Below are 25,164 nucleotides of genomic sequence, written 5' to 3'. Positions count from 1 at the left end.
CTCTTCACAAAAAGAGCTTGGGTTAGAAGTTGAGAGCACCATGGCGGATCTAGCCAGACCTGATAAAAAAGACACTAAGTCAGTGTCATTATCACTCTGCGAGTCATTCCCTAAATTATCACTAGATAAACTAGCATAACTAACAAAAAAATCCATCTAAACAAACTTCTAATCTACCTTCCTCGTTCCCCTTTTCAAAACTCCTCAAGCATTGGGTCCACAACGTGCACCTATCAGAATGATTTTGGGAATTTATTACCCTCTCTAGCGAATTACACTCCCGAATAAAAACCATAGATAGGAAAGAAGTGACAAAAGATCACAAAGAAAATATAATGTTACCTAATGCTACTAGCGGATTAAAGAAATGCATGAGAAGGTAGGAAGGAAATGAAAAATAAGGCAAAAGAAGAATGTTGGTAGGAATGACGTAAGAGACATATTAATGCGGTTGAATGAGAGAAGTGAAAAACACACGCATATTTAAAGAAAATAGTGGAAGACAAAAAAATACGGTAGCATTAAAATTTATTACCCTAGGAATATAGATAATATAAGTAGCCCTGATGACTTTATGGTTCACAAAGCATATGATAATCATTATAATTAGTAAAAAGCTGCTACAAGCATTAAAAGTGAAAAATCCATGGATTAAATTTGGATAACCAACTGACATTGGCTGGTTGTAACCAAAGGTCAACCCATCCAAGAAATTATAAGAAGCTCACTAGAGAAAATACCCAACCCCGAAAGCATTTTGCATATATGTGGCTCATGCTTGTGGGTATGTTCAAATGTCTTACTTAGTTATCAACCTTATACATCTTGCTTCTACGCAACTCATGCTTAAGAGTCTGTGTACATGTCTGACCTATTAGTCGGTATGAGAAAAACATTTCACCTCTTATACTACTCATGCTTGAGGGTCTGTGTAAATTTCAAACTTATCTTGGACCGAATACTGGATGACACGGGGAATAACACACACCCTATTAGTGGGTCGGACTATAGGACTAAGCCAAAAAAGTGTGACTCAAATTATAACTCGTCCATCTTAATAAGGCCGAGATAAATCAACTAGTGGACCATGCTAGACCTTGCAATCCAAAACTAATGTGGAGAGAACATTCAAATACGGATGTTTAAATATGTGGATATCGTCCCGTCAAGGCGACTCAATTGATAGTTATGCAAATATATCATATGTAAAGACGTGAGTTCAAATCCGCAACATCTCATTTATTCGAAAGAACTTATCATGTTCTCTAATTAAAAAAAATTAATAATGTTTGCATTCTAATTCATTCTTTTTTTTATTTTTTTTATTTCACTAACTTATTTTTAAGATATCCAAACAAAGTCTTATTTTAAAATTAATGAGAGTTTATTAGTACTTAAAATAAAGATTAGTAAATGTAAAATATGACACTGCCACATGGTATTGACCTTATTGGTGTGTAAACGGTGGTAGTAGGGGTTTTGGTTTATAGCGGCGGAATGGGAAAGCGAGAGAAGCAGAAGCAGAAACACGACAGAACTCAACGAGGAAGAGATTACTATCTTCAAGAGAATGACACTGCACAACCCTTCTCTTCTACTTCAACGCTTTCACCCGCTGACAACGAAGAAGAAGAAGAAGAAGCAATAGATGACGCTGATTCTGACAACAACAACAATGAACAACACCCATCACACGATATGCCTTCAAAATTTCTCCTTTACCAACAATCTGTCCAGGTTTCCGTTTTTTAGAATTTTTTTTTTAATTTAGTTTAGCAACAATCAAAATTAAGCCTTGTTTGGATAACCACCTTAATTAAGGGCTTATAGCATAAGAGCTTATCATATGACTACTTATGTATTAACAATTTCTATAAAACAAAGATAAAATAAAGTCAATTTGTTTAAGTATAAGCTATGAATTGTTTTCATAATCTATAATGTACTAGAGCTTAAGGAAACAATGCTAGTAGATTAGTTCGAATAAGTCAATCCAAACAAGCTCTTAAGTGGTTGTTGTGAGTTGTTTGACCTAATTGAGAAGTTCATAATGTGGCTTTTGTGAATATGCTTTTTTGTTATTGCAGTCTCCCAAAGGAGACATTAGTTATTTGCAAAAGTTCTTTCTCATGTATGTTGGGGGAAGGGTGCCCCTCCATCTTCAAGAAGATTTCTGCGGCACTGCGTTTCTTAGGTACATTCTCTCATTCTATTCTCGTTGCTAACTTGTTGTTGTCATCACATGTAAGTGTTGTTCTCATTTTGATATGTCTCGACATCTTGATATTTTATGTCGATCCTGATCTACTTATCTTGCAATGACTTATGTTTGTCAGTACAGAATGGCTCCGAAGCGATCCAAGAAAGACAGCCATAGGATTAGATTTGGATCTTGAGGCACTTACTTGGTGCCTGGAAAACAATATACCTAAAATTGGGGCTGATGGGTTTTCTAGAATATCCCTCTTTCATGGGAATGTTCTACAACCTCTTCAGTCAAAACTTGTGGAAATGGACCCTGAGGAGCTGGTAAGGAATATTTCACTGTCACAGAATACAGAGAATCTGCAGGTCGATGTGCTTGAGTCGGATGTCCCAACAAGCTCTTCTGCTCAAGATGATAAGTTAACTGCGAAAAACTTTCCAATGAACGGGAGAGATATTGTGTGTGCATTTAACTACAGCTGTTGTTGTCTCCATAAACGTGCTGATCTAGTTTTGTATTTCAAGCATGTTCGTGATGCCTTGTCAACAAAAGGTGGAATTTTCGTGATGGATTTATATGGAGGTACATCTTCAGAGAACAAGTTGAAGCTTCAAAGAAGATTTCCTAATTTTACGGTATAAGATTCTTGATGAGTTCCAGCCCTTGAAATAGAACAAATGATTGATGCATAAAGCACACTTACTCTATTAGTATCTTATATGGGATTCATGTGAATATTCTCCTGGATGATTGTTTAATGATGTGAACTTATGATCAAAATCTGCAGTATGTATGGGAGCAAGCTGAATTTGATATTATTCAACGGAAAACAAGGATTAGTCTCCATTTTCATCTGAAAAAGGAGCAAAGAAAGCTTCGCCATGCGTTTTCATACAGCTGGCGGCTGTAAGTTGCTTCTTTTGTTTGTTTCCCTTCAATTCATAAAAGAGTTTTCCCGTAGTTCAAACCTTTATGGTATTGTTTATATTTTGTATTTTTTCAACTTTCTAACATTATAATATGTTATTTAGATGGACATTGCCTGAGATAAGGGATTGCTTAGAAGAAGCTGGATTTCGATCTGTTCACTTTTGGGTTCGAGAAATGCCAGACACCACGGAAATCACAAGAACTGAAGGATTTGGAGCAGGAAAGGATATAAAATATGAAGAGACAACGAGTTTTCAGCAACAAGATTCTTGGAATGCTTACATAGTTGGTGTTGCATAGATTCTGCTGCATTATTTCTGTCATAACTAGAAAACAGACATCACTTCTAATCAGTTTCTTTGCTTGTAACTTAATACTTTTTTTTTCTTGAATATTTTGATTTATTTTGGATTTACATTATGAAGCATAACAAGCTCATTGAGTTGCATCCATATTGAGTTTGGTAAGAAGTTTTCATCAATTACTACTTAGAAAACCCTTCAAACGAAAGTTCTGTTTTGCCATGTATGCATGTTAGAATAATGAAACCTTTTATATTTCCATTATAAATAAAACAATTGAAATTAAATATTATTTTCGTCTGGCTTATTCACATACTGAGTTTTGATGATATTGAGATTTCCAGAGACAGTTTTTTGCTGGTCTAATTGTCTTAAAATAAACTGAAGTTAAGAATTGGAAGTTTAGTTTAACCTGTCGAGGCTTAAAAGTTAAAAGAAGACAAGTGCTATAACTCCAAAAGACAAAAAGGGAAAGGTTTTCATTCAAAAAGTTAGAGTTACAGGAAGAATTAACAGAAGATATATGACTATAGATATACAGTAGACTTGTGATCTAGACCTCACAATGAGTGTATCATATACATTTGCCCGTTTGCCTCATCATGTCAGTGACATGTTTACAAAAAAAATTAGGAGTAAACTAAATCTCCAATTCAATTTAGAAGTTAGTCAAGTTGAAGGGTTGGAGAGTTCTTTCTTGATAGCATGAGAATATGTCTGATGTTGATATTGAAGGGTAGAATCCAACAGTTCATCAAGTGATGTTCTTGGCTTCCAACCTAACCTCAGAAGAATAAACAATAAGAAGAATGTCAAATTCTGCAGACTAATATGTGCATGCTTGGATTCACGATAAATTTGACATGATTATGGTGTGCGGACAAAGACTGTAATTTTGGCAAAAACTACACTTTAAAACTTCAACAAAATTTAGGTGCTATCATGATTTCTTCAAACTCAATGTGATTACACAAATATACATTAGCACAGATTCAAAAGAATTAATGACAGAATACCAAGCTGCTTAGTGATAATTGTCATGTCAGGGATGCGCCTATCACTGTCATCATAGCCTTTTCCATAGAAATCCTCTGAAGTCACATCCAGAGTTGATAGACTAGAGGCAGGTACATCAGCCACCTTTGCATATACCTAAATGAAGAAACAAAATGAGCCAAATCTGTTTTTTCTTTCTTTCTTGAATAAACAAAGTCATGAACTTATCTAAAGAATAATTTATAAGCTACCTTTATCATAAGCTCAGCTAGTTGCTTCACAGATACTTCATTGTCTGGGTTTCCCACATTAAAAATGTGTCCATTTGCTCTATTAGGGTTATCCTGCACGTGGCATGATAGCATATACATTAGACCAAGCTAAATGTGAAAGATGGAGGTTCACTTCTCAACTTACAATCATTAACAAAACAGCCTCAATTGCATCTTTGACATAGAGAAAGGTTCTCTGGGAACGTCCGCCATCAACAAGCTTGAGCGGCTCACCACGAAGGAGATTCTGGAACAAGAAATTTTAAGAAAAACAGTGGTGTGTGTATTTTAAGAACATGAAGAAATGCACAAGAAACAGAAGTAGCTAGCTGATGTTACATTACTGAAACAAGCTAAAACTCTGGGGACACCATCACTCGGGCCATCCACACCAGGAATGAAGTCCATTCTTGGTCCAATCCAGTTATAAGGTCTCACAATAGTGAACTTCAGGCCATTCTCAGCATGCTCAGCTTTAGATTAATATTCAAGAGTAAGTTAAGAAGTAGAAGAAGAAAATCTTATAATAACACTATCAATTACTATGTAGCATAGCCACACTATAAATTAATACTGTCAGCAACGTGTTAGTCTTAGTCTTGTGTCTGGTATCAAGATCACTGCTTCGTATATCAAAATTAACACAAAAGCACGAGTTTTTTTGCTTACCATAAATTAGCCTGTCTGTCATTTGCTTTGCACATGCATAAGACCATCTTTGTTTATGAACTGGACCAAAAATACATGGACTCACATCTTCTTTGAGCATGTAATATTGGGGTTCCTGCGCATCATGCAAATTTGTGTTAACTATAGAAACAAGGTAATGCTAACTTGTTCACAAATAAAAAATTAGTATCGAAAAAAACAATAAAATCATTAATTATAAATGTGTATTAAATTCAGTACACAATTTTTAAGAATTTTATACTATATTTATCTCTTAACTTGTGCCTTTAGGATACAAGATAACATTACTTTAGAAACAAATATAAGAAAATGACATTTGATTGATTTTGTTCAATATATATGATATGATTTATGATTTTTTTATAATATGAATTCATTCCCTAACTTTGATATGTAGCTAAAACCAACTCATATAAACTAACTCAAAATGAAAATCTAAATAATTCTTAGTTAATGAAGGTTTTAAACATTGACCTAGGTCGCATTCGCGTAAAGGCTTTAGTTTCGGTCGTTATAAGTCTTGTTATACTGAGGTGTGAATTAACCACAATTTTTTACACCATAAAAACGGTAAATAACAGTATTGATATCAGCACCATCCAATATCATTTTATCGCAGTCGTTTTCGCGTTAACAGACCGGTTCTCATAACCCAATGACTATACACATTAATTGAAATGAAAGTAGAAACGATTAACTTTGAAAAATAAGCACTAAGCCCTAATTTTATTTGTTCATCAAGGTACCTTTCTATATTCCTCAGGCAGAAAGCTACCTATAGTCTTCCCAAAGACCTCACAAGTAGAAAAATGAATCAAACGCTTATTGTTCTCAGTGCAAAATTTAATCTGCATTATTACACACCAACAATTATAATACTCCTCAAAACATAATAATCTCAAAAAGTGTATTCAAAAGGCATCGATAAAAAACTCACCACCGGAATCGCATCAATGAAATTACTGAAAATAGTGTCCAAAGGCCGCGTATTATAATCCGCCGGCGTGCAAATCGCAGCAAGATTGATAGTCTACAACAAAAACAACATCATTCAAAATTATTAAAAAATTAAAAACAAATAACAATGGAACCAGAAATTGAAAAAGAAATTGAAAAGAAGAAGAAAGATTACGAGATCGGAAGCTTTGACGAGAGTCTCAAGGCGCGAATCGTTCTTGATGTTCATGTGATGAAACTCGATTCGTTTGGCCCAAGGAAGAGACTTATCAAGGAGGTGATTGATTTTCTCAGAGGAGACATCGACGACAATGGCTATGTGAGAAGTTTCGGACATTAACTTTTCGCAGAGGTGTGATCCGATGAATCCACCGCCGCCGATCATGCAAATTGATAACGGAGTGATTGGGTTCCCGTCGAGGTTCGCCTTGGCCATTGTTGTTGTGTGTGGAGTGAGAGAGAAGAAAGAGAAAGAGAGGAAGGGGAAAGAGAGAAGAAGGTGTGGAAGTTAGTTAAGAAGTGGTTATTTTCAAGATTGAATGAAGAAGGAACTGAGAATACTTCGGTGGCATTGTCGTAAATTGGAACTCATTTTCAGTTATGGAAGTTGCTCTCGGTTATTTGCATGCCATATGTTCGTTCATATTAGTATTATCTTTCTCTTCTTATGGCACATGATTATCATTTATTTTTTGTTTTGTTTAAAAGTACATATATTTTCTAATTTCTGATATAAAATTAGGATTTAGAAAATCAACGAGAAAAAGGACATGACATGCAATGTAAAAGACTAAATATTTTCTAATTTCAGCCTTTATATATACTTTATCATGGATAGCATTTGGCCATTTTTTTATTCCATTGCAATAACAACTTATAAAAATATAAAAATACTTTTAGAATTTGGAGATCATCTTCAAACACATTTTATACACACGAGTCATTTGTTTTTGAGCAACGTCCTAATTTATTTTGAGATTAATTGTTATGCATTGTCAGTGTAAAAAGTTTTACACTGTCAATGTATCACAATCATCCGTTTGTATTACTTTTTAAATGGTTAAAACAAAAGTCAAACATTTTAAATAAATCAATGGTTGTGATTAACTGACAGTGTAAAAAATCTTTACACTGTCAGTGTATATCAATTAAATTCATTTATTTTTGAAGTGTCTTCGAAAATACATTTTTTAAGTGTCTCCGAAAATACATTTTTGAAACCTGCAAAAATTGAACTGTTCACACTGAACTTTTTTTTCTCAAATTCAGTTTCAAATTTCATTCATTACCCAATCAAATCTCGACTTTGTGGGGGAGCAAGAACTGAATCCGGTATTGGATCCTGTCATAGAATGTGAGAGACTCACACTTCTCAGGCGTGCAAGTGTGAGTGATTAAAAGTTCCACACCGCCTATGAATGGGTGAAATGTTGGATTTTTAAAGAGAGATGACCCATTTACTTGATCCCTTAAGATTTTTGGGTTGAGATGTCACAACTAGAATATGTCATTTTAGCGTCCTAGTTTAGAGTTGGCTACCGACAGACACGCTATTAGTGTCGCATAAGCCTACGCTAAGAGACTCTATTTAAGTACATTTCTTTAACTAATTATTTTTTTAATTAGCTAGGCCTTTCCGATTTTACATGTTCTATTATATTTAATTAATTTATTTAGAGTCGGTTTGACCGACTCTATTTAATAGCATTATATTTTAATAACTATTTATTTACTTAGAGTCCGTTAACCCGAGTCTACTTACTTTATTAACTTTAAATTATATTTAATTCTATTATTTAGAGTTGGTGTAACTGATTCTATTTAGTCACATATTTCTTTTAATTCTTTTTTTTTTAAATTTAAATCAACTAGCTAGAGTCAACTTCTCCTACGGTGTTTAATAACATACATTTTTTGTTTTATTTATTTATTTAGTTAGAGTCTATATATCTTATTTTTAAATATTTTATTTATTATTTAGAGTCTGTTTGGCTGACTCTAGGGAATTTGCTATTTCAAAGGAAAAAAATTACACAATAGTTTAATGTAAAAATAATAGAAATGTTGAGCCAAAGGGGATCAGACTTGTGACTCTTTGATAGCCAAATACCTTACATAATATCACTAACCACTACAACACAATAATTTTGTTAAAATATCTGGTGAATAAGTGTTTATATTTAAAAATAGTTTTGTTAATTTTTATTTTCCCTCATTTCACTATTTCCTTTTCCCTCGTCGTTTTCCCCCTTTATTTCACTTTCCATCCCTTTCATTTCACAAACCCTAATCTCTTTCCCCCTAATCTCTCTCATTTTTCCCTAATCCGTGAATCACTTTTTCTCTAATCTATGATTCGAGTTGAACGGAATTCCTAATTCATGAATCAATTGAAGCAGCCGTTTTGTTTCAAGCCCTTTCCATGGAGTTCAATGGTTTCTGTCATACCCTAATTTTTAACCGTAAGATGTCACATGTCATTTGCATCCTTGCTACAACAAGATCACATCCTTGCCCTCTCCCTTTCATCTTTGGAGTTTTCTTTTTGCAGTGATCATCAAACACCTATTTGTTAGTGTTTTACCTTTATGTTTATATGTTCATTGTTTATCTAACGACTAATCAAAATAACAAAAATATGTTTTGTTTTCTTTAATTTTATTGTGCAAGGTAAGACTTTTCATCAAGAGTATCAAACATGGCTCCTCAGCTAGGGTTTTCTTTGATTCCCCGGGTCAAAGTTTGATTAGCCATTAACTATTAAGGGACTCATTTCTCAAAGCATGATCTCTAAGGTTATCAAGCATCTTGCAATCTCATTGTGATCAAGAGTATCTCAAAGTCTTGTGGTTTATTTCTCAAGAAAAGTCAAAGGTTCATGTGTTTATTTTCATGCATTCTTCAACAAGTTACTTAAAACTTTGAGCAATTCAATCAAAAGACATTCAAGGACACGTTATTTTGAGTTCATATGATCATCCATGTACCTTGAAATGCAAGATATGTCAAAGTGCACAAGTTTACTCCATGAGGTTTGACCAAAAAGTCAACATTTGAAGTCAAAATTTAAAGGATCACAACTCCTTCAATTCTCAACATTTTGAATGCTTCTTTTTGCATATGACTCTTCTCAATATCCCCTACAACTTCTCTTTACATGACAAGAATCAATTGTACTTGGAGGATCATCAAAAGTTTGGAGACATTATAGGTTATTTGCGGACTTAGTGAAATTTGACATATTTTCGAGTGACTTTTTCTCAACTTTCAAGGATTATAACTTCTTCAATTTTCAACGTTTGAGGTTGATTCTTTTTGAAAAATATCATTTGTGATTCCATCTACAATTTTTCTTCAAGGACCAAAGTCAAATTATGCTTGGAAGGCCATGGAATTCTTTAAGACATTATAAGTTATTTTCAACCACTTAGGACTCAGAATTTTCTAAGTTACATTATCAGATTTTCGTGCCAACTTCAACATACCATAACTTTATGCTTAAGCATACAAATACAACCTTTCTTATCATAATTTAATCTTTGATATGATGTCAACACATTGCAAGAAGAATGTGATCAAAAAGCCTCCTGAGCAAGATGCCTCATTGAGTTGAACATGGTGACTTGGAGATGAAGAAATCACCATGATCCAAAATTTGAACTTCACTAATCTCAATTGTAAACCAAATTACCACATGTTTTGGACCTAAACATATTTAACCAAGTCTCCAGAAGTTAATTGACTCTTAAAATGCATCATTTGGCTGAGTTTTGACGGATTGCAAGTCGCACTTTTCTCACACCATGATCAAATTTATATTTGCACGAATTGAACTTCATTCCACACGTATTTGGGTCCCAACACATTCCCTATAAATAGAGTAACATGTTGTATTCATTTCCAAACTTTAGAGAGCCAAGAAATCCCTACTTGACTCTAAAAATTTTCCAAAAAATTGAACTATCGTGTTTTGAATTCCACCTTGTTTCAATCCAATTTCTTGATTCCATTACATCTTCGATCTTCTCTGAAGTTTTTGCAAAAATTCCCAAGATCCGAGACCTCTTGAAGTGCCCTGACCAGATCAAGCTTCATCAACTTTTGATCACCATTTGGACAAGGTAGTTTTGAGCATCATTTGAACTCAAACAAGTTACCACAATGTAGTCATTCACTCTCTGATGCTTTCCCCTAACTTATCTAGTGTTGATTGATCATGTGCATCATTTAATTTTATTTTTTGTGGCTTGCTTGCTTTTGAAACTTCTCTGAAATTCTCCGCTAAGTTTAGATAAATGAATTTTGAACATGAGGTCGAATTCCTGATGAGGAGGCGATCACATTGGTGTTAGTCTTGTGTTCTGAATTTATCAAGAGAAACTTCGGTGAGGGATCATCGGGAAAGATGACCAGAGTGTTTCAGGTCATCTGAGTTTGACCATACACGTTGGCAATTTGAAATATTTTGATTGGTCTATTTTAAATTGGATCTCGTGTTTCATTTTTGCTAATTTCCATCGTGCGCCCTAGCTTGAGGATGATTGGATATGCCATGTCAATTAATGAGGTCAGATCCAACGTTGCGAGTTTTTTCTGATTTTATTTCTTTTTCTTTTTTCATTTTAAATTTCTTTTTCTTTTAAAATTCATAGAAAATTCATTTTGCATCCAAAAAATACCAAAAAAATTTCTAAATTTCTCTTTTATTTTTCTTCATCTGATTTTTATTTTTCACATTTTATTTTCTTGATTTTCTATTTTTTTTTATGGATTTTCTCTTTTTTCCTTTGTTTTGATTGGTGTAAAAATACTTTTATGCATTTTAAATTCTGAAAAATTTATTTTATGTTTTTTATTTTACTTCCAACCTTCCATGATTTTTTGGGGCCATTTATTTGGTGTTTTGAAGGGCTTTATGGATTTTCTCTTTTATTTTCCTTTTAAAATTCATTTTAATAATATTTTTAATGCATTTTATTTTATCTTTTTGCATTTTATGTTTGTTTGACTTTTGTTGGCGTTGGATCTTAGTTGATTTGATCATAGGTCTCATCAAACTCAATGGATCTTGGGTGTTGATGGAGTGAAAACCATAATCCAACAAAATGGATAATTGATTTTGATGATGACTTGATCAAGCCTTTGATCCAATTTGGGTGTGATCTCTCGTGTCCTCTTCTTCTTCATCTCTTTATTTTCCTCTTGATGAATTGGATTGTGTCCATCTTGTTCATGATATGTGGATTGGTGCTTGATGAACTTTTATCATTTCAAATCTACCTCCTAATTAATCATGAATCATTTAAGGTACTTTGGACTGATGCATAAGTTTATCCTAAGTACTATGAAGTATTGATTGATATAATGGACCACTCTCCTAGCCTTTGTGCTTGATCAATCCTCTTTCCCTTTTTTGTGTGGTATAACTTTAGGAGAATGGTTTACATATAATTTCTATAGCATGTATTAACACAAACATTATTATTGACTGACCTCAGATAGTTATGACTTCTACATAAGTCTAATTACGATTGCTTAACATAACGTTAAATTTGTCCCCAAAGCAAGTCATTTTCATAAGTGAGATTGTAAGTCTCATACTCCTCATGGTATTGTGTGAAAACCATTATTTTCTTTTCACCTATAAGAGTCAGTGACATACTTGTTAATTTTATCCAAGTTGGAGCCTTTCTCATGGTGATGTAAAAGTCCATATTTTCATACTTATGGGTGAATAGTTGAGTGTTTTCTAGAAAAATGATGAATCATCTTTCTCTTTTGATCACTAACATCACTTACTAGTATTTTATTGGATTAATCATACTTTAATGTCATTTATCTTATGCTCTTTATTTCTTGCTATTTACTTTATGCTTTTATTTTAGCATCTCATATCATGTTTGCTCTTTGTCCACTTGGACCTTTGTTTATATTTATGTTCTTTTTCCTTTGTCCATTTAGACTTATTTTTTTTAAAAGAGATTAATAAAGAAAAAATGCCTAATTTTTTTGGTTATCTGGATTCATGAACTAAAGGTTACTATCCTTAGCATTGTTATGGAGTTATGGACTTAGAAATAGGATCTTGACCCTTATTTTGAGAGCTTGTGATTTGACACCTTGAGATTCATCTGATACCATTAACTTTAAACTTCTTTTGAAGAATTGGCTTGGTTATCCTGATTTCATTTGATGCATGGTTTATTCTTTACTTATTTGGCTTTCTTAAGGCTTAATTCAAAGGAGAGAATTCTTGCTTAACTTGTGTTATAAAACTTGCTATCTCTTGGTTAGATCTTTCCTCCTTAGTTTTTACTTTATACTCTAGGATAATCTCTTCTTCTCTTCTCCTTCTTTGATTTTCAAAATCTCCTATCTCTTTTCAAAACTTTCTTGTTTTCAAACTTGAACCACTTTCTTAATAAACCTTGACTTTTGTCAAGTGATTTTCAAAACATTTTTCTTATTAAATGCTAATACATCTAAAGCATATTCAGACCAATTTAAAAAAAACTAAAAAATATATAACTGACCCAAACCATTTTGTGTCATTTGTGCATTTTTTTTCTTTTAAAACTCTTTCTCAAAGTTTAGAAATGAGTCATTTCCATAGTTGAGATATAATTCTTCTATCCCCATAATATTGATAATAATTATTTTCCACCTAAGATAGCTAGTGACATACTTGTTAATCTTTATCCAAGTTTGAGCCATTTTCTATGGTGATATAAAGTTCTGGTACTTGTGGATGACTAGGTGAGTATTTTCATAAAAATGACAAAATTTCTTTTCATTAAAAATGTATCCAAAGAAACATATTTTTCATTTTTATCAGGAACTACGAGGTTTTATCCTCCAATGCACTTTGTTGGTATGTAGGCATAAGACTCATAAAGTCTTGGCATACACAAAAGTTATAAAAATATTTCTCTTCTCATCTCCCCAATCATTGGCAAATAACATCGTTTTCAAGCTAAAATGCATAGATTTTCAAAGAGGTTTCTATAGAGTACTACAAATGTTTATGGTGCTAATATCTTCCCTTTGCATAACCAACCCCCGACCCTTATCTCTTTTTATTAATTTTGTTTTAAAACTTCTTTGGATTTTGTTTGTTCTTTTTCCCTTTCTTTTAAAAATAATAAAAGCGCGATGACAACTCTTATTTTATGAGTTAAGTTAATCAATAGTTTAATCTCAAAAAATTTACCGCTACAGTTTCTGACTCATCAAAGGTAATGCCTCTGTTTTGAAGAATCCATTTTCATTTCAAGTCATTTCCATGGAGTTCTGGTTCGTGTGTATGAGATAGTGATAGGTTTTGAGTTTTCTAAATTTAGGTTTTCAAGAACTCTCGATTTAGTGGATGCAGGAAGCAAATTTTCTTTGCAAGTTGATTATTGTTTCCAAATATATTTAAAGTCTCTTTTAAGTCTGAAACCATAATCGAATGATTTATTAATGGTTTTCCTAAATGTAGATTTTCAAGAACGCTAAACTTACTTAGTGGAGGCATGAAGGAGCTGATAAATGCAAATTAATATTTGTTTTTCAAGTAAGTTAAAAGTCACCTTTAAGTTTGCAATTTAGCTAATAAACTTTTAAGTGGAAAAATGAAAAGTATTAAGATTTTAGAATGAGCATTCTAGTTTTTGTTGATTGATAATGTCGCAGTATATGATGAATTTGATATTTGTGAGTTTGTCAAAGTGATATTATCAGTTTAATTTGAAGGCAACAATTTAGAGTCTCTGATTCACTACATCCATGGCGCATTCAGTGTTATACGTTGCCGAAAATAAATTGGACATGATATTATGGCATTGGTCTTTGTTTAATCACAGGATTATGCATTCAAATGTTCCTACATACTTAAAATGTAAATTTTAATTTATCTAATTTCATAAATTTTAAAGCCAGTTTGCAGAGAAAGAGCGTCAATTAATGGATGTTTCTTGCATTGAAGGTTGGCGATAATAAACTCTAGTATTCTCTCTGCCTATCAAATTTATTAGTTTTGAATATGGCCTCGAACAAGTAACTACATTTTTTTTACTTTTCATTGAAGTTTTGAGCTATCATACATAAACCGATTAATTATTATGAAGTATTTTCAAAAAGACTTAAAATTATAAGCCAGAATGAAATTGTAGAAAGTTTTAATAACAATAAGCATAGTAATATATATTTTCAATAGTATTATCTCTAGTCCAAATGAGTTAGTATCTGCTCCATTTCAAAAACAAATTTCAGAACATATTTCTTATATATGGTCCCCCCTCTAGTTGTAGGATAATTATATCAACCATTTGTTTTGTCGAATATATGTTTTAATATTTAGTGACTGATGGGTTAATTGTTTGCCTTATAGAAAATGGGTCGTAGTTGGATGTGTGATATAATATATTCTAATAGGCACATATTAAAAGAAGAGTATGTTCGTGGGGTTAAAGACTTCGTGAAGTGAGATTTGAAACAACCTATTTGTAAATCTGAGGGAGGGATAAGGTGTGTAAGATTCCAATTTTGATCCCTAAGATCCATCATGTCATCTCACAGCTTTACATTGGCATTGGGATCACACCTTGGTATTCTCCTCACCTAACATTCATTGGGTTTGCATTGGGAGAGATCACCAATCATATATGATTGTATCATACTTTATTTTCTTTGTTTACTAACCAAAATACAAAAATATGTCTAGTATAACTTTGTTTCTTTTGTAGGTAGTATGTGTGTTCATCTGCGCCTCACCAAGCTCACAACTAGGATTTGAGACCCTCAATGCAAGAGATCAAGTAAGAAAACATCCACATTTGTTCTAAACATCATATATGAATCCCTATGTTCTTTATTTGTCATTTTGATCAAGAATTCATCAAGAGTTTGAAGCTTGTTTGTCAAGGAAACCCTAATTCATCTGGGTATCTTGTGTGCCTTCCTCAATAAGTTTCTTCAACAATTGGTCAAAGATATAATGGATACTTCATTTTACATCATCATAAGCATATATGATCCTCCATGATCCCCAAAGAGCAAATTAACTTCAAGTGTGCAAGTTGATTCAAGGAAGTTGACCAGAAAAGTCAACTGGTCAAATCTAGGGATTCTTAGACCCTATCTCCTACATTTTTTGTCATATGAAAATAATTTTAAGATAAAAGTTATTCTTTATGACATTAAAAACATCTTTCATGTTGGACTCAAGATCTAAGTTTGCTTGGAAAGTCAATTTTATGGTGAAAGATTATAAGTCACTTTGTCTGTGCCCTAGATAGAAGGTCAACTTTCAAGAACCATAACTTCCTCATTTTTTATGATATAAAGATGATACAAGTTTCATAACTAATTTTAATATGCCTTCTTCAACTTTTATTATTTGTGAAATATCAAATTCTACTTGAAAAATCATGTGCCATGAGGAAACATTATGTATCTCTTCTTACCTTTTAAAACAACATAAACGTTTATGTTTTAGGCCTTCCAATCAGTTGGTGCATGATGCCAATCGATTGGCGCATTAAATTTTGCTCAGAAAAGTTTCTTTTTTTGTGTCAATCTCTATCCTATAAATATATGTCATTCCCTTCACATTTTTATATCCAGAAACATGAGCATCATATCTCACTCCTCACTCTCTCTCTAATTTTTTTTTACTTTATCTCACTTATTTTTAGTCATAGAAATTCAAGAAATTTCCTTTGCGTAGTGAGGAAATTTTGTATTCTGGAAGGGTGGTATTTTAAATTCTACAAGGAGTATTTTATCTTGGCAAAATATTTTCTCATCCTAATTCAAAAGTTTATTTTGGATCGAGATCAGCCTAGTTCAAAATCACAAGTTGGTTTGTGGTTATCCTATGTAAAACCTCGGTTCGGTTCGTAAGCTTAGCCTAGTCAGTAGCTTTATTTGGTTCGAGATAAGCATGTATTAGAACCAAAGTGGTTCGTGGTTAGCCAGGTCAAAACCTTGGTTCGGTTCGCGAGTTCATCCCAGTTCAAAAGCTCTCTTTGGTTCGAGAAAAGTTTGTTTAAAATATTGGTTTAGTGTGGGGACTAACCAATTCAAGTTGAAATTTGGATAGAAGACTAACCACTTCAATTCGTTGTTTGGAAGGAAGACTAACTGTTTCTCTCAGATGTTTGCTGTTTGGTTAGAAGTTAACCTAAAACTTTATTTTTCCTTGTATAAGGGGGTTAAAGAGTTCAACATACTAAAAGCACTTAAGAATTATTGGACACTCTCAGAATTAAATATTAGGGAGAGGATTAGGTCACTTATTTGCCACCGAACCTCTATAATTCCTGGTGTTGTCTCTCTTACCTTAAACTCTTTATTTTCTACTGATTCATCTTTACGCTGCTAATTTATTAAAATGCTTTTAAACTCTTAATAATTATAAAAATTCTCAAATTATATTTTTATAATAAAAGATTATAGGTAATTTTGTCTGTGCCCTAGATAGAAGGTTAACTTTCAAGAACCATAACTTCCTCATTTTTTATGATATAAAGATGATACAAGTTTCATGATTAATTTTAAGATGCCTTCTTCAACTTTTATTATTTGTGAAATATCAAATTCTACTTGAAAAATCATGTACCAAGAGGAAACATTATAGGTCCTTCAAATGTTCCTACATACTTAAAATGTAAATTTTAATTTATCTAATTTCATAAATTTTAAAGCCAATTTTCAGAGAAAGAGCGTCAATTAATGGATGTTTCTTGCATTGGATATTGGCGATAATAAACTCTAGTGACTCTCTGTGCCTATCAAATTTATTAGTTTTGAATATGGCCTCGAACAAGTAGCTACATTTTTAAAAATTTTCATTGAAGTTTTGAGCTATCATACATAAACTGATTAATTATTATGAAGTATTTTTAAAAAGACTTAAAATTATAAGCCAAAATGAAATTGTAGAAAGTTTTAGTAGCACTAAACAAGCATAGTAATATATATTTTCAATAGTATTATCTCTAGTCCAAATGAGTTAGCATCTGCTCCATTTCAAAAATAATTTCTAGAACATATTTCTTATATATGGTTCTCCTCTTTAGTTGTAGGACAATTATATTAGTTAATTCGTTTTTGTCTAATATATATTTTAATATTTAGTGGCTGACGAGTTAATTGTTTGTCTTATAAAAAATGGACCGTAGTTGGATGTATGATATAATATATTTTAATAGGCGCATATTGAAAGAAGAGTATGTTCGTGGGATTAAAGACTTTGTGAAGTGGGATTTTAAACAGCCTATTTGTAAATCTGAGGGAGGGATAAGGTGTCCGTGTATAAATTTCAAGTGTCTCAAGATAAGAACACCAATTAATGTTAGACTTCACTTGTATCGAGATATATTTCAACCAGACTATTGGATTTGGACTCAACATGGAGAAGCATAGCTCAATGTTAATACAAGGGATGATTCAAATAATAGTGAGCATGTGCGTCATGATGACCAATTTAAGGGAATGAATCAGAGGTGTATGATGCTTTTAGGTCTTATGAGGGATTCTCTCACATGAATGATAACACAAAAGATGGGGAATTTACGGAGGATGAGTTTCCCAACGAAGATGCTAAACGGTTTTATGACAAGTTGATATCTTCAACAAGCCCGTTTATGAGGGAGCTACCCAATCAATATCATCAATATCTACCCAACTTCTTGAAATTAGGTCTAATTGGCATGTTCCACAAAAAATTTAGATTTTGTTGCACAAATGCTTAAAAGTGTATGTCCAGTTCAAAAATGCTTGCCCAAGAACTATTACCAAGCAACATAGTTGGTATCTAAGTTCGGGCTAAAGGTTGAGAAGAATGATTGTTGTAAGAATTGTTGTATGTTATATTACAAGGATGATAACAAGTTGTCAGAGTGCAAATTTTGTAATGCTCCTAAGTTCATTCCTCGCAAGACTGGCATGGAAAAGTACAAAGGTATCCCAGTGAAGAGAATGTTCTACTTCCCAATCATTCCCAGATTACAAAGATTGTATGCATCAACTGATTCGACAATTGAAATGAGATGGCATCAAATGAACAAAAATAGTTCCAACATCCTTCGCCACTCGTCTGATGGAAAAGCTTGGAAACATTTTGATGGTGTATATCTTGACTTTGCTAGGGAACCCAGAAATGTAAGGTTGGGTCCGTGTTCAAATGGATTTACTCCTTACATTCAAGCGTCTGCTTCTCCATACTCATGTTGGCCAATAATAGTTACTCCATATAATCTTCCCCTTAAATGTGCATGCCCAAACCATATTTGTTTTTGACATGTCTCATACTCGGACCTAAAAATCCTAAATTGAAGATAGATATCTACTTGCAACCATTATTTGATGATCTACGTTGATTATGGTCTAATGGAATATTGACTTATATTATATCTACAAAACAAAACTTCATCATGAAAGTCTGCTTGATGTGGAAAATTAATGATTTTCCGACCTATGGTATGTTATAAGTATGGGGAACACAAGGTAAATTAACCTCATTGTATGGAACATATTGATGTTTTCACCTTGAAAAGTGACCATAAGAATTCCTGGTTTGACCGTCATCGTTGTTTCTTTCCGGCTAATCACTCCTTCAGAAGGAATAAAATAAGTTTCCTAAAAAATAGGGTTGTGACAGACGAGCCACCTCCCATTTCCACATGGCAAGATATATGGGTGGTAATAAGTAATTTCCCAAAAGTGATTGAAATTGGATGGGAGGAAAAATGGAAAGAAATCGAAGGGTATGGAGTGGATCACAATTGGAAAAAGCGAAGTATTTTTTGGAATATCCCATATTGGAAGGATAACTTGTTAAGGCATAACCTCGATGTGATGAACATAGAAAAAAGTGTCTTCGATAATATATTTGACACTGTCATGAATGTTAAGGATAAAACAAAGGATAGAGAAAAGACGAGAGAAGACTTGACTAAATTATGCTTTCCCAAGGACTTGGAGCTTTAACCCTTAGAAAACAGAAAGATTGGTAAACCAAAGGCTAGCTACACTATGACCAAATATGGAACTAAGTTGGTTTATAAATGGCTTAAGGAATTGAGAATGCCATATGAATATGCTTCAAACCTCAGTAGGTGTGTCAATGCCGAAAATGGTACAGTACATGGGATGAAGAGCCATGACTGTCATGTTTTCATGGAGTGTTTACTCCCAGTTGCATTCCATTCATTTTCGGGTTTGGTTTAGAAACCAATAAGTGAGCTAAGTCGATTCTTTAAAGATCTTTGTTGCAATACATTGAGGATGGGCGAATTAGTTAAGTTGGATGAGAACATTCCAATTATCATATGGAAGTTAGAAAGGATTTTTTTCCCGGATTTATTTGACTCAATGGAGCATCTTCCAATCCATCTTGCCAAAGAAGCAATTCTAGGTGGTCCAGTACAGTACTGATGGATGTATCCATTCGAAAGGTAATTCGAAAGGTAATTATTGTGGTTGATTTTATTAAGTGATGCATGTTTATCATAAATTAATAAATGTGGAATGATCGAATGTGTAGATTTGTGGGAGTCTCAAAGAGGGCAGTGACAAATAAGGCTAGAGTTGAAGGTTCCATATGCACCGATTATATACATCGCGAGACAAATTACTTTTCTTATCATTATTTCAACTCTTTCCATTTGTCTCCAACCATAAATCCTAGTAACAATCCCCGCTCGGACAATGATGACATTCTACCTACAATGTCCACTCTACAAACTGACGGTCAACCAAGTGGAAAATCGGGAAATTATTTTCTATCAAATAAGGAATGAAAGTCTTCACACATGCATGTCTTGATAAATTGTGATGAGATTAAACCATATCTAAGTATTCATCATAATATATTCAATCAAATTCTCGATGCATATCATAATAGATATTTACTTATGAATCGTGTGATTGATTTCAGTATATTCTTAAAGAACCACTATATAAATATAGAAGATTCATTTGGGCGCATACATACAAAGTTTCCCATATGGTTGGAGAAATATGTAAATGAGGAGACAAAATGGAGTTACTAACCAAGATATAATTTCCTGTCTCGCAGTCCTTCATAAATGGCCATATCATGGAACATGTATTTTATCAACGAGTACAAGTGTCATTCTGAAGAATGGAACAAAGGTAGAAAAACTGTCAATTATGGTGTACACGTGAAAGGTCTTGCAGAAGGAGGAAAAGATGATTTTTATGGAATAATCAAACATATCTTGAGTTAGATTACTTTGGTCTAAAGGAGAAGATTCCAGTTTTTATTGTGAATGGTTTGACCCAACAAAGAATAAAGGTACAAAGGTTCAATGTATATTAAGATGGATAAATGTTATCGTCCTTATGATCCCTTCATCCTTGCGCAAAATGCAAGACAAATGTATTATGTTCCCTATCTATAAATGTGTAGAGATATGCGTGGGTGGTGTGTGGCAATCACTACAAAACTAAAGGGTCGCATGGAGATTGACAACATAGAGGATGAAGTACCCTGTCAATATTTTATTGGTAAATCTGACGGTTTAAAATAGTCTCAGTATTGTGTAATTTTCATGCAACTTCACACTAGTGTTGGTCATTAAGGAGAATTGCGACCCAAAGCGCAGCGGAAATTAAAAATTTCTCCTTTAGAGATCCTTACGAATGGTCATGATCAGTGATAGAATATTTACCTCTTGTGACGGTTGAAACCTTTGGTGCAGATCTCTTGTGACGATCAAAACCTTTGATGCAAATCCACGAAGCGATCACGAACGTTGAACGATGACAACGTCTCTACTCAGTCCACACGAACGGGTTCCTTCAATCTCAGTGCTAGCTGGTACGAATGAAGGCTTTGAGTGAGAGAGAGAGAGAGAGTGAAAACGAAAAGAATGCAACCGCACTTTGTGCTTCTGCACAAGGGTTCTATTTATAGAACCACTTGTGTGGGCTTCAAGCTAAAAGCCCACTTAAGTGTATTTTGGCCCATATCTTATAATATGCCCAAAATCACTTAAGTCCATGGTACCTTACCATATTTCGTATTCTACTCAAGTACACCGTACCTTACGATGTTCTATAATCTACTTAAGGGCACCGTACCTTACGGTATTCCTTAGTTACTCTATCTCTCATCAATCCATCCTTTGTGTGTGACCCTGTAGGTTTTCGTGACGTTGACAATTATATTAAATCACGCATTTAATATAATAAATAGTGAGCGGTATCTAGCAACACATCACTGCTATCCAAGACACGAAAATGTCATGTGATCTGACAAAACCATTTGTGATAATAATTATGTGTATAATTACCCTTTTTCCCTTATGTCTATATTGAACACAAGGTATAGACCGTGTCATCCTTGTCCAGTTCAATATTGGGCCCATAGACATTTATCCTGTTACGCAGGATGGGCAAATTCCATCTAGGACACTCATGTCCCTCAGCATGCTTTGTGGAGTACCCATCAACTGTCTTTATGGTTATCCAGTTACGGACAATGTTGGATCAGCAATAAAGCACTCGACTCCACATCTAGGATCCATAGTGGTTTCAGGTCGAAGAGTGGTATACACCATTATCACCATGAGAATAACTTATGACACTTTACATAACTTTCTATATAGTATTCTCATAGCGGGTCAATCCGGTATAAATATTACTCTTAATATTCATACCTATGTTTAAGACTTGATAACTCTTTATCCATGATCCATGAGATGTGATCATCAGTCTACAAACATAATAGTCTTAATGCTTTAATGTTATCCCACTTCATACTAAAGCTCGACTACGGATACTTTAGGAATAATGTCCTTATGTTTAATGTGTTCTCATGATTAAGTCACACTTAATACATCAAATGGACTATCTACTCCAGGGACTTTATTAATCAACCATAATAAAGAAAATGCCTTTTATTATTAATAAATAATTCGATACAAGTACCAAAAAGTATTGGCCTCTAGGGCTTACACCAACAATCTCCCACTAGCACTAGAGCCAATCAGGCATACCCTTAATACCCATAGATCTAGTATGGCCATCATGCTTCTGCTGCGCAAGAGGCTTTGTCAGTGGGTCAGAAATATTGTCAAGTGTAGGTACTTTACATATTTTCACATCTCCTCTATCTATTATCTCTCGAATGAGATGATAACGCCTAAGTATGTGTTTGGATCGTTGGTGAGATCTAGGCTCCTTGGCTTGTGCGATAGCACCATTGTTATCACAGTAGAGACCAATGGGATCCACAATGCTAGGAACTATGCCAAGTTCACTAATGAACTTTTTGATCCAAACAGCTTCCTTTGCTGCACTTGAGGCAGCAATATACTCGGCCTCGGTTGTAGAATCAGCAACTGTATCTTGCTTTGAACTTTTCCAGCTCACAGCGCCACCGTTTAAGCAAAACACATAACCAGATTGCGATCTAAAGTCATCCTTATCTGTCTGGAAGCTAGCATCGGTGTATCCAATTACAGCTAACTCTTCCTGACCTCCATATATCAAGAATGAGTCCTTAGTCCTTCTTAAATACTTAAGGATATTCTTGACAGCTACCCAGTGAGCATCACCAGGATCAGATTGGTACCTACTCGTTGCACTTAAAGCATATGAGACATCTGGTCGAGTACATAACATGGCATACATGATAGATCCTATTGCAGATGCATATGGAATCTTATTCATGCGATCCCTTTCTTCCTTAGTTAAAGGGGATTGTGTTTTTGATAGACACATGCCATGTTGCATAGGTATGAATCCTTTCTTGGAATCATGCATATTAAAGCGTCTCAACACTTTGTCTATGTATGTACTCTGACTTAGGCCAAGCAGTTTTTATGATCTATCTCTATAGATTCTGATTCCTAATATATAGGCTGCTTCACCTAGGTCCTTCATAGAAAAGCATTTCCCCAACCAAGACTTTACTTGTTGTAGGGTAGGGATATCGTTTCCAATGAGTAATATGTCATCTACATATAATACCAGGAATACGATCATGCTCCCACTAACCTTCTTGTAGACACAAGGCTCATCTTCGTTCTTGATGAATCCATATTGTTTTACTGTTTCATCAAAACGAAGATTCCAGCTTCTGGAAGCTTGCTTCAATCCATAGATTGATCTTTGTAACTTACATATCTTTTGGGCTTCCTCTGGTATGTCAAATCCTTCAGGCTGTGTCATGTACACATCCTCAAGAAGATTTCCATTAAGGAAAGCAGTTTTGACATCCATCTGCCATATTTCATAATCATGATATGCAGCGATAGCAAGTAAAATCCGAACAGATTTAAGCATTGCAACTGGTGAAAAGGTTTCATCATAGTCAATCCCATGAATTTGTTTATATCCTTTTGCAACCAGTCTTGCCTTATAGGTATGTACCTTACCATCCATGTCAGTCTTCTTTTTAAAGACCCACTTGCCTCCTATAGGGTTAACTCCTACAGGAGGCTCTACCAAGGTCCAAACTTGGTTTGTGTACATGGAATCCATTTCAGATTTCATGGCTTCTAGCCACTTCTTAGACTCGGGACCAGTTATGGCCTCTTGGTAGGTCACAGGCTCATCTTGATCCATGAGTAATACATCACCTTGATCAGTTATGAGATATCCATATCTCTCAGGTAGTTGACGTATCCTGCTTGACCTACGCTGGTTTTGTTCTACTTGAGCAGGTTGCTCTTCCACAACTTCTTGTGTTTCCTGCTCTAATTCCTCCATAGGTGTATCTATGCTTTGTGATTCTTGAATTTCTTCAAGCTCTACTTTCCTCCCACTGGTTCCTTTGGAAATAAAATCCTTTTCTAGGAAAACTCCAATTCGAGCGACAAACACTTTGCCCTCAGAAGGATTGTAGAAGTAATACCCTTTTGTTTCTTTAGGATACCCCACAAATAAGCATTTGTCAGATTTGGGCTCAAGCTTAGTTGAAATTTGTCGTTTCACATAAACTTCGCAACCCCAAATCTTCATGTAAGACATATGTGGTCTCTTACCACTCCATATCTCATATGGTGTCTTATCAACCTTTTTGGATGGAACACGGTTAAGTGTGTAAGCTGCTGTCAATAGCGCATGTCCCCAAAAGGAGTTTGGAAGATCAGCGTGACTCATCATGGATCGGACCATGTCTAACAGGGTTCGATTTCTTCTCTCAGATACACCATTCCATTGGGGTGTTCCAGGAGGAGTGAGTTGGGATAGGATCCCACATTCTTTCAGATGGTCATCAAACTCTAGGCTTAAATACTCACCACCTCGATCTGATCGAAGAGTTTTAATATTCTTACCTAGTTGGTTTTGTACTTCATTCTTGAATTCCTTGAACTTTTTAAAGGACTCTGATTTGTGTTTCATTAAATACACATAACCATATCTACTGAAATCATCAGTGAATGTGATGAAGTACTGAAAACCTCCTCTGGCTGGTATGTTCAGTGGTCCACATACATCAGTATGTATGAGGGCCAAAAGATCATTAGCTCTTTCACCTTTTCCTGTGAATGGAGACTTTGTCATCTTTCCAATTAAACAAGATCTGCATGTCTCATATGATTCATAATCAAAAGAGTCCAAGAGTCCATCTTTATGGAGTTTGGAAATGTGTTTCTCATTTATGTGGCCTAATCGACAATGCCAAAGGTAAGTTGGATTTAACTCGTTAGGTTTCATCCTTTTAGTATTAATGTTATATATAGGCATTTCGAGATCAATGACATATAGTCCATTGTTCATTTGTGCAGTAGCATAAAATATATCATTCAAATAAATTGAACAACAATTGTTCTTTATTACGAATGAAAAA

At 34.0% G+C, this 25,164-nt stretch overlaps 2 protein-coding genes and 2 non-coding genes across 5 annotated transcripts; 3 read left to right on the top strand and 1 right to left on the bottom strand.

Annotated features, from left to right (window-relative positions):
• The first annotated feature begins 1,423 nt into the window (after positions 1-1,423).
• On the top strand, positions 1,424-3,584 carry LOC127105983 (uncharacterized). Of its 2 annotated transcripts, none has more exons than XM_051043207.1 (5): positions 1,424-1,737; positions 2,088-2,194; positions 2,337-2,841; positions 2,994-3,112; positions 3,238-3,584. In XM_051043207.1, the coding sequence occupies exons 1-5, from the start codon at positions 1,498-1,500 to the stop codon at positions 3,434-3,436; spliced, it is 1,170 nt and encodes a 389-aa protein (XP_050899164.1). In that variant the 5' UTR covers positions 1,424-1,497; the 3' UTR covers positions 3,437-3,584. The 2 variants fall into 2 exon arrangements, with proteins under 2 accessions (XP_050899164.1, XP_050899165.1); XM_051043208.1 differs by having other exon boundaries at positions 1,429-1,737; positions 2,342-2,841.
• Positions 3,585-3,915: 331 nt separating this feature from the next.
• Positions 3,916-6,992, bottom strand: LOC127103855 (UDP-D-apiose/UDP-D-xylose synthase 2). Its single transcript, XM_051041096.1, has 9 exons — positions 6,529-6,992; positions 6,334-6,426; positions 6,143-6,244; positions 5,376-5,490; positions 5,046-5,179; positions 4,852-4,953; positions 4,686-4,778; positions 4,455-4,590; positions 3,916-4,217 (listed from the first exon to the last, which is right to left on the bottom strand). Exons 1-9 carry the CDS (start codon positions 6,787-6,789, stop codon positions 4,108-4,110), a joined length of 1,146 nt encoding a protein of 381 aa, XP_050897053.1. The 5' UTR covers positions 6,790-6,992; the 3' UTR covers positions 3,916-4,107.
• Positions 6,993-14,279: 7,287 nt separating this feature from the next.
• Positions 14,280-14,401, top strand: LOC127109560 (small nucleolar RNA snoR86). Its single transcript, XR_007796834.1, has one exon. It is a non-coding gene; the product is annotated as a small nucleolar RNA snoR86 (small nucleolar RNA).
• Positions 14,402-17,051: 2,650 nt separating this feature from the next.
• LOC127109561 (small nucleolar RNA snoR86) lies at positions 17,052-17,174 on the top strand. Its single transcript, XR_007796835.1, has one exon. It is a non-coding gene; the product is annotated as a small nucleolar RNA snoR86 (small nucleolar RNA).
• The last annotated feature ends 7,990 nt before the right edge of the window (positions 17,175-25,164 follow it).

Source organism: Lathyrus oleraceus, chromosome 7 (assembly GCF_024323335.1).
Source record: "Lathyrus oleraceus cultivar Zhongwan6 chromosome 7, CAAS_Psat_ZW6_1.0, whole genome shotgun sequence".
Lineage (NCBI taxonomy): Eukaryota > Viridiplantae > Streptophyta > Magnoliopsida > Fabales > Fabaceae > Lathyrus > Lathyrus oleraceus.
The sequence above is the reverse complement of the archived record's forward strand: the minus strand, read 5'-3'. Positions and strand labels throughout refer to the sequence as shown.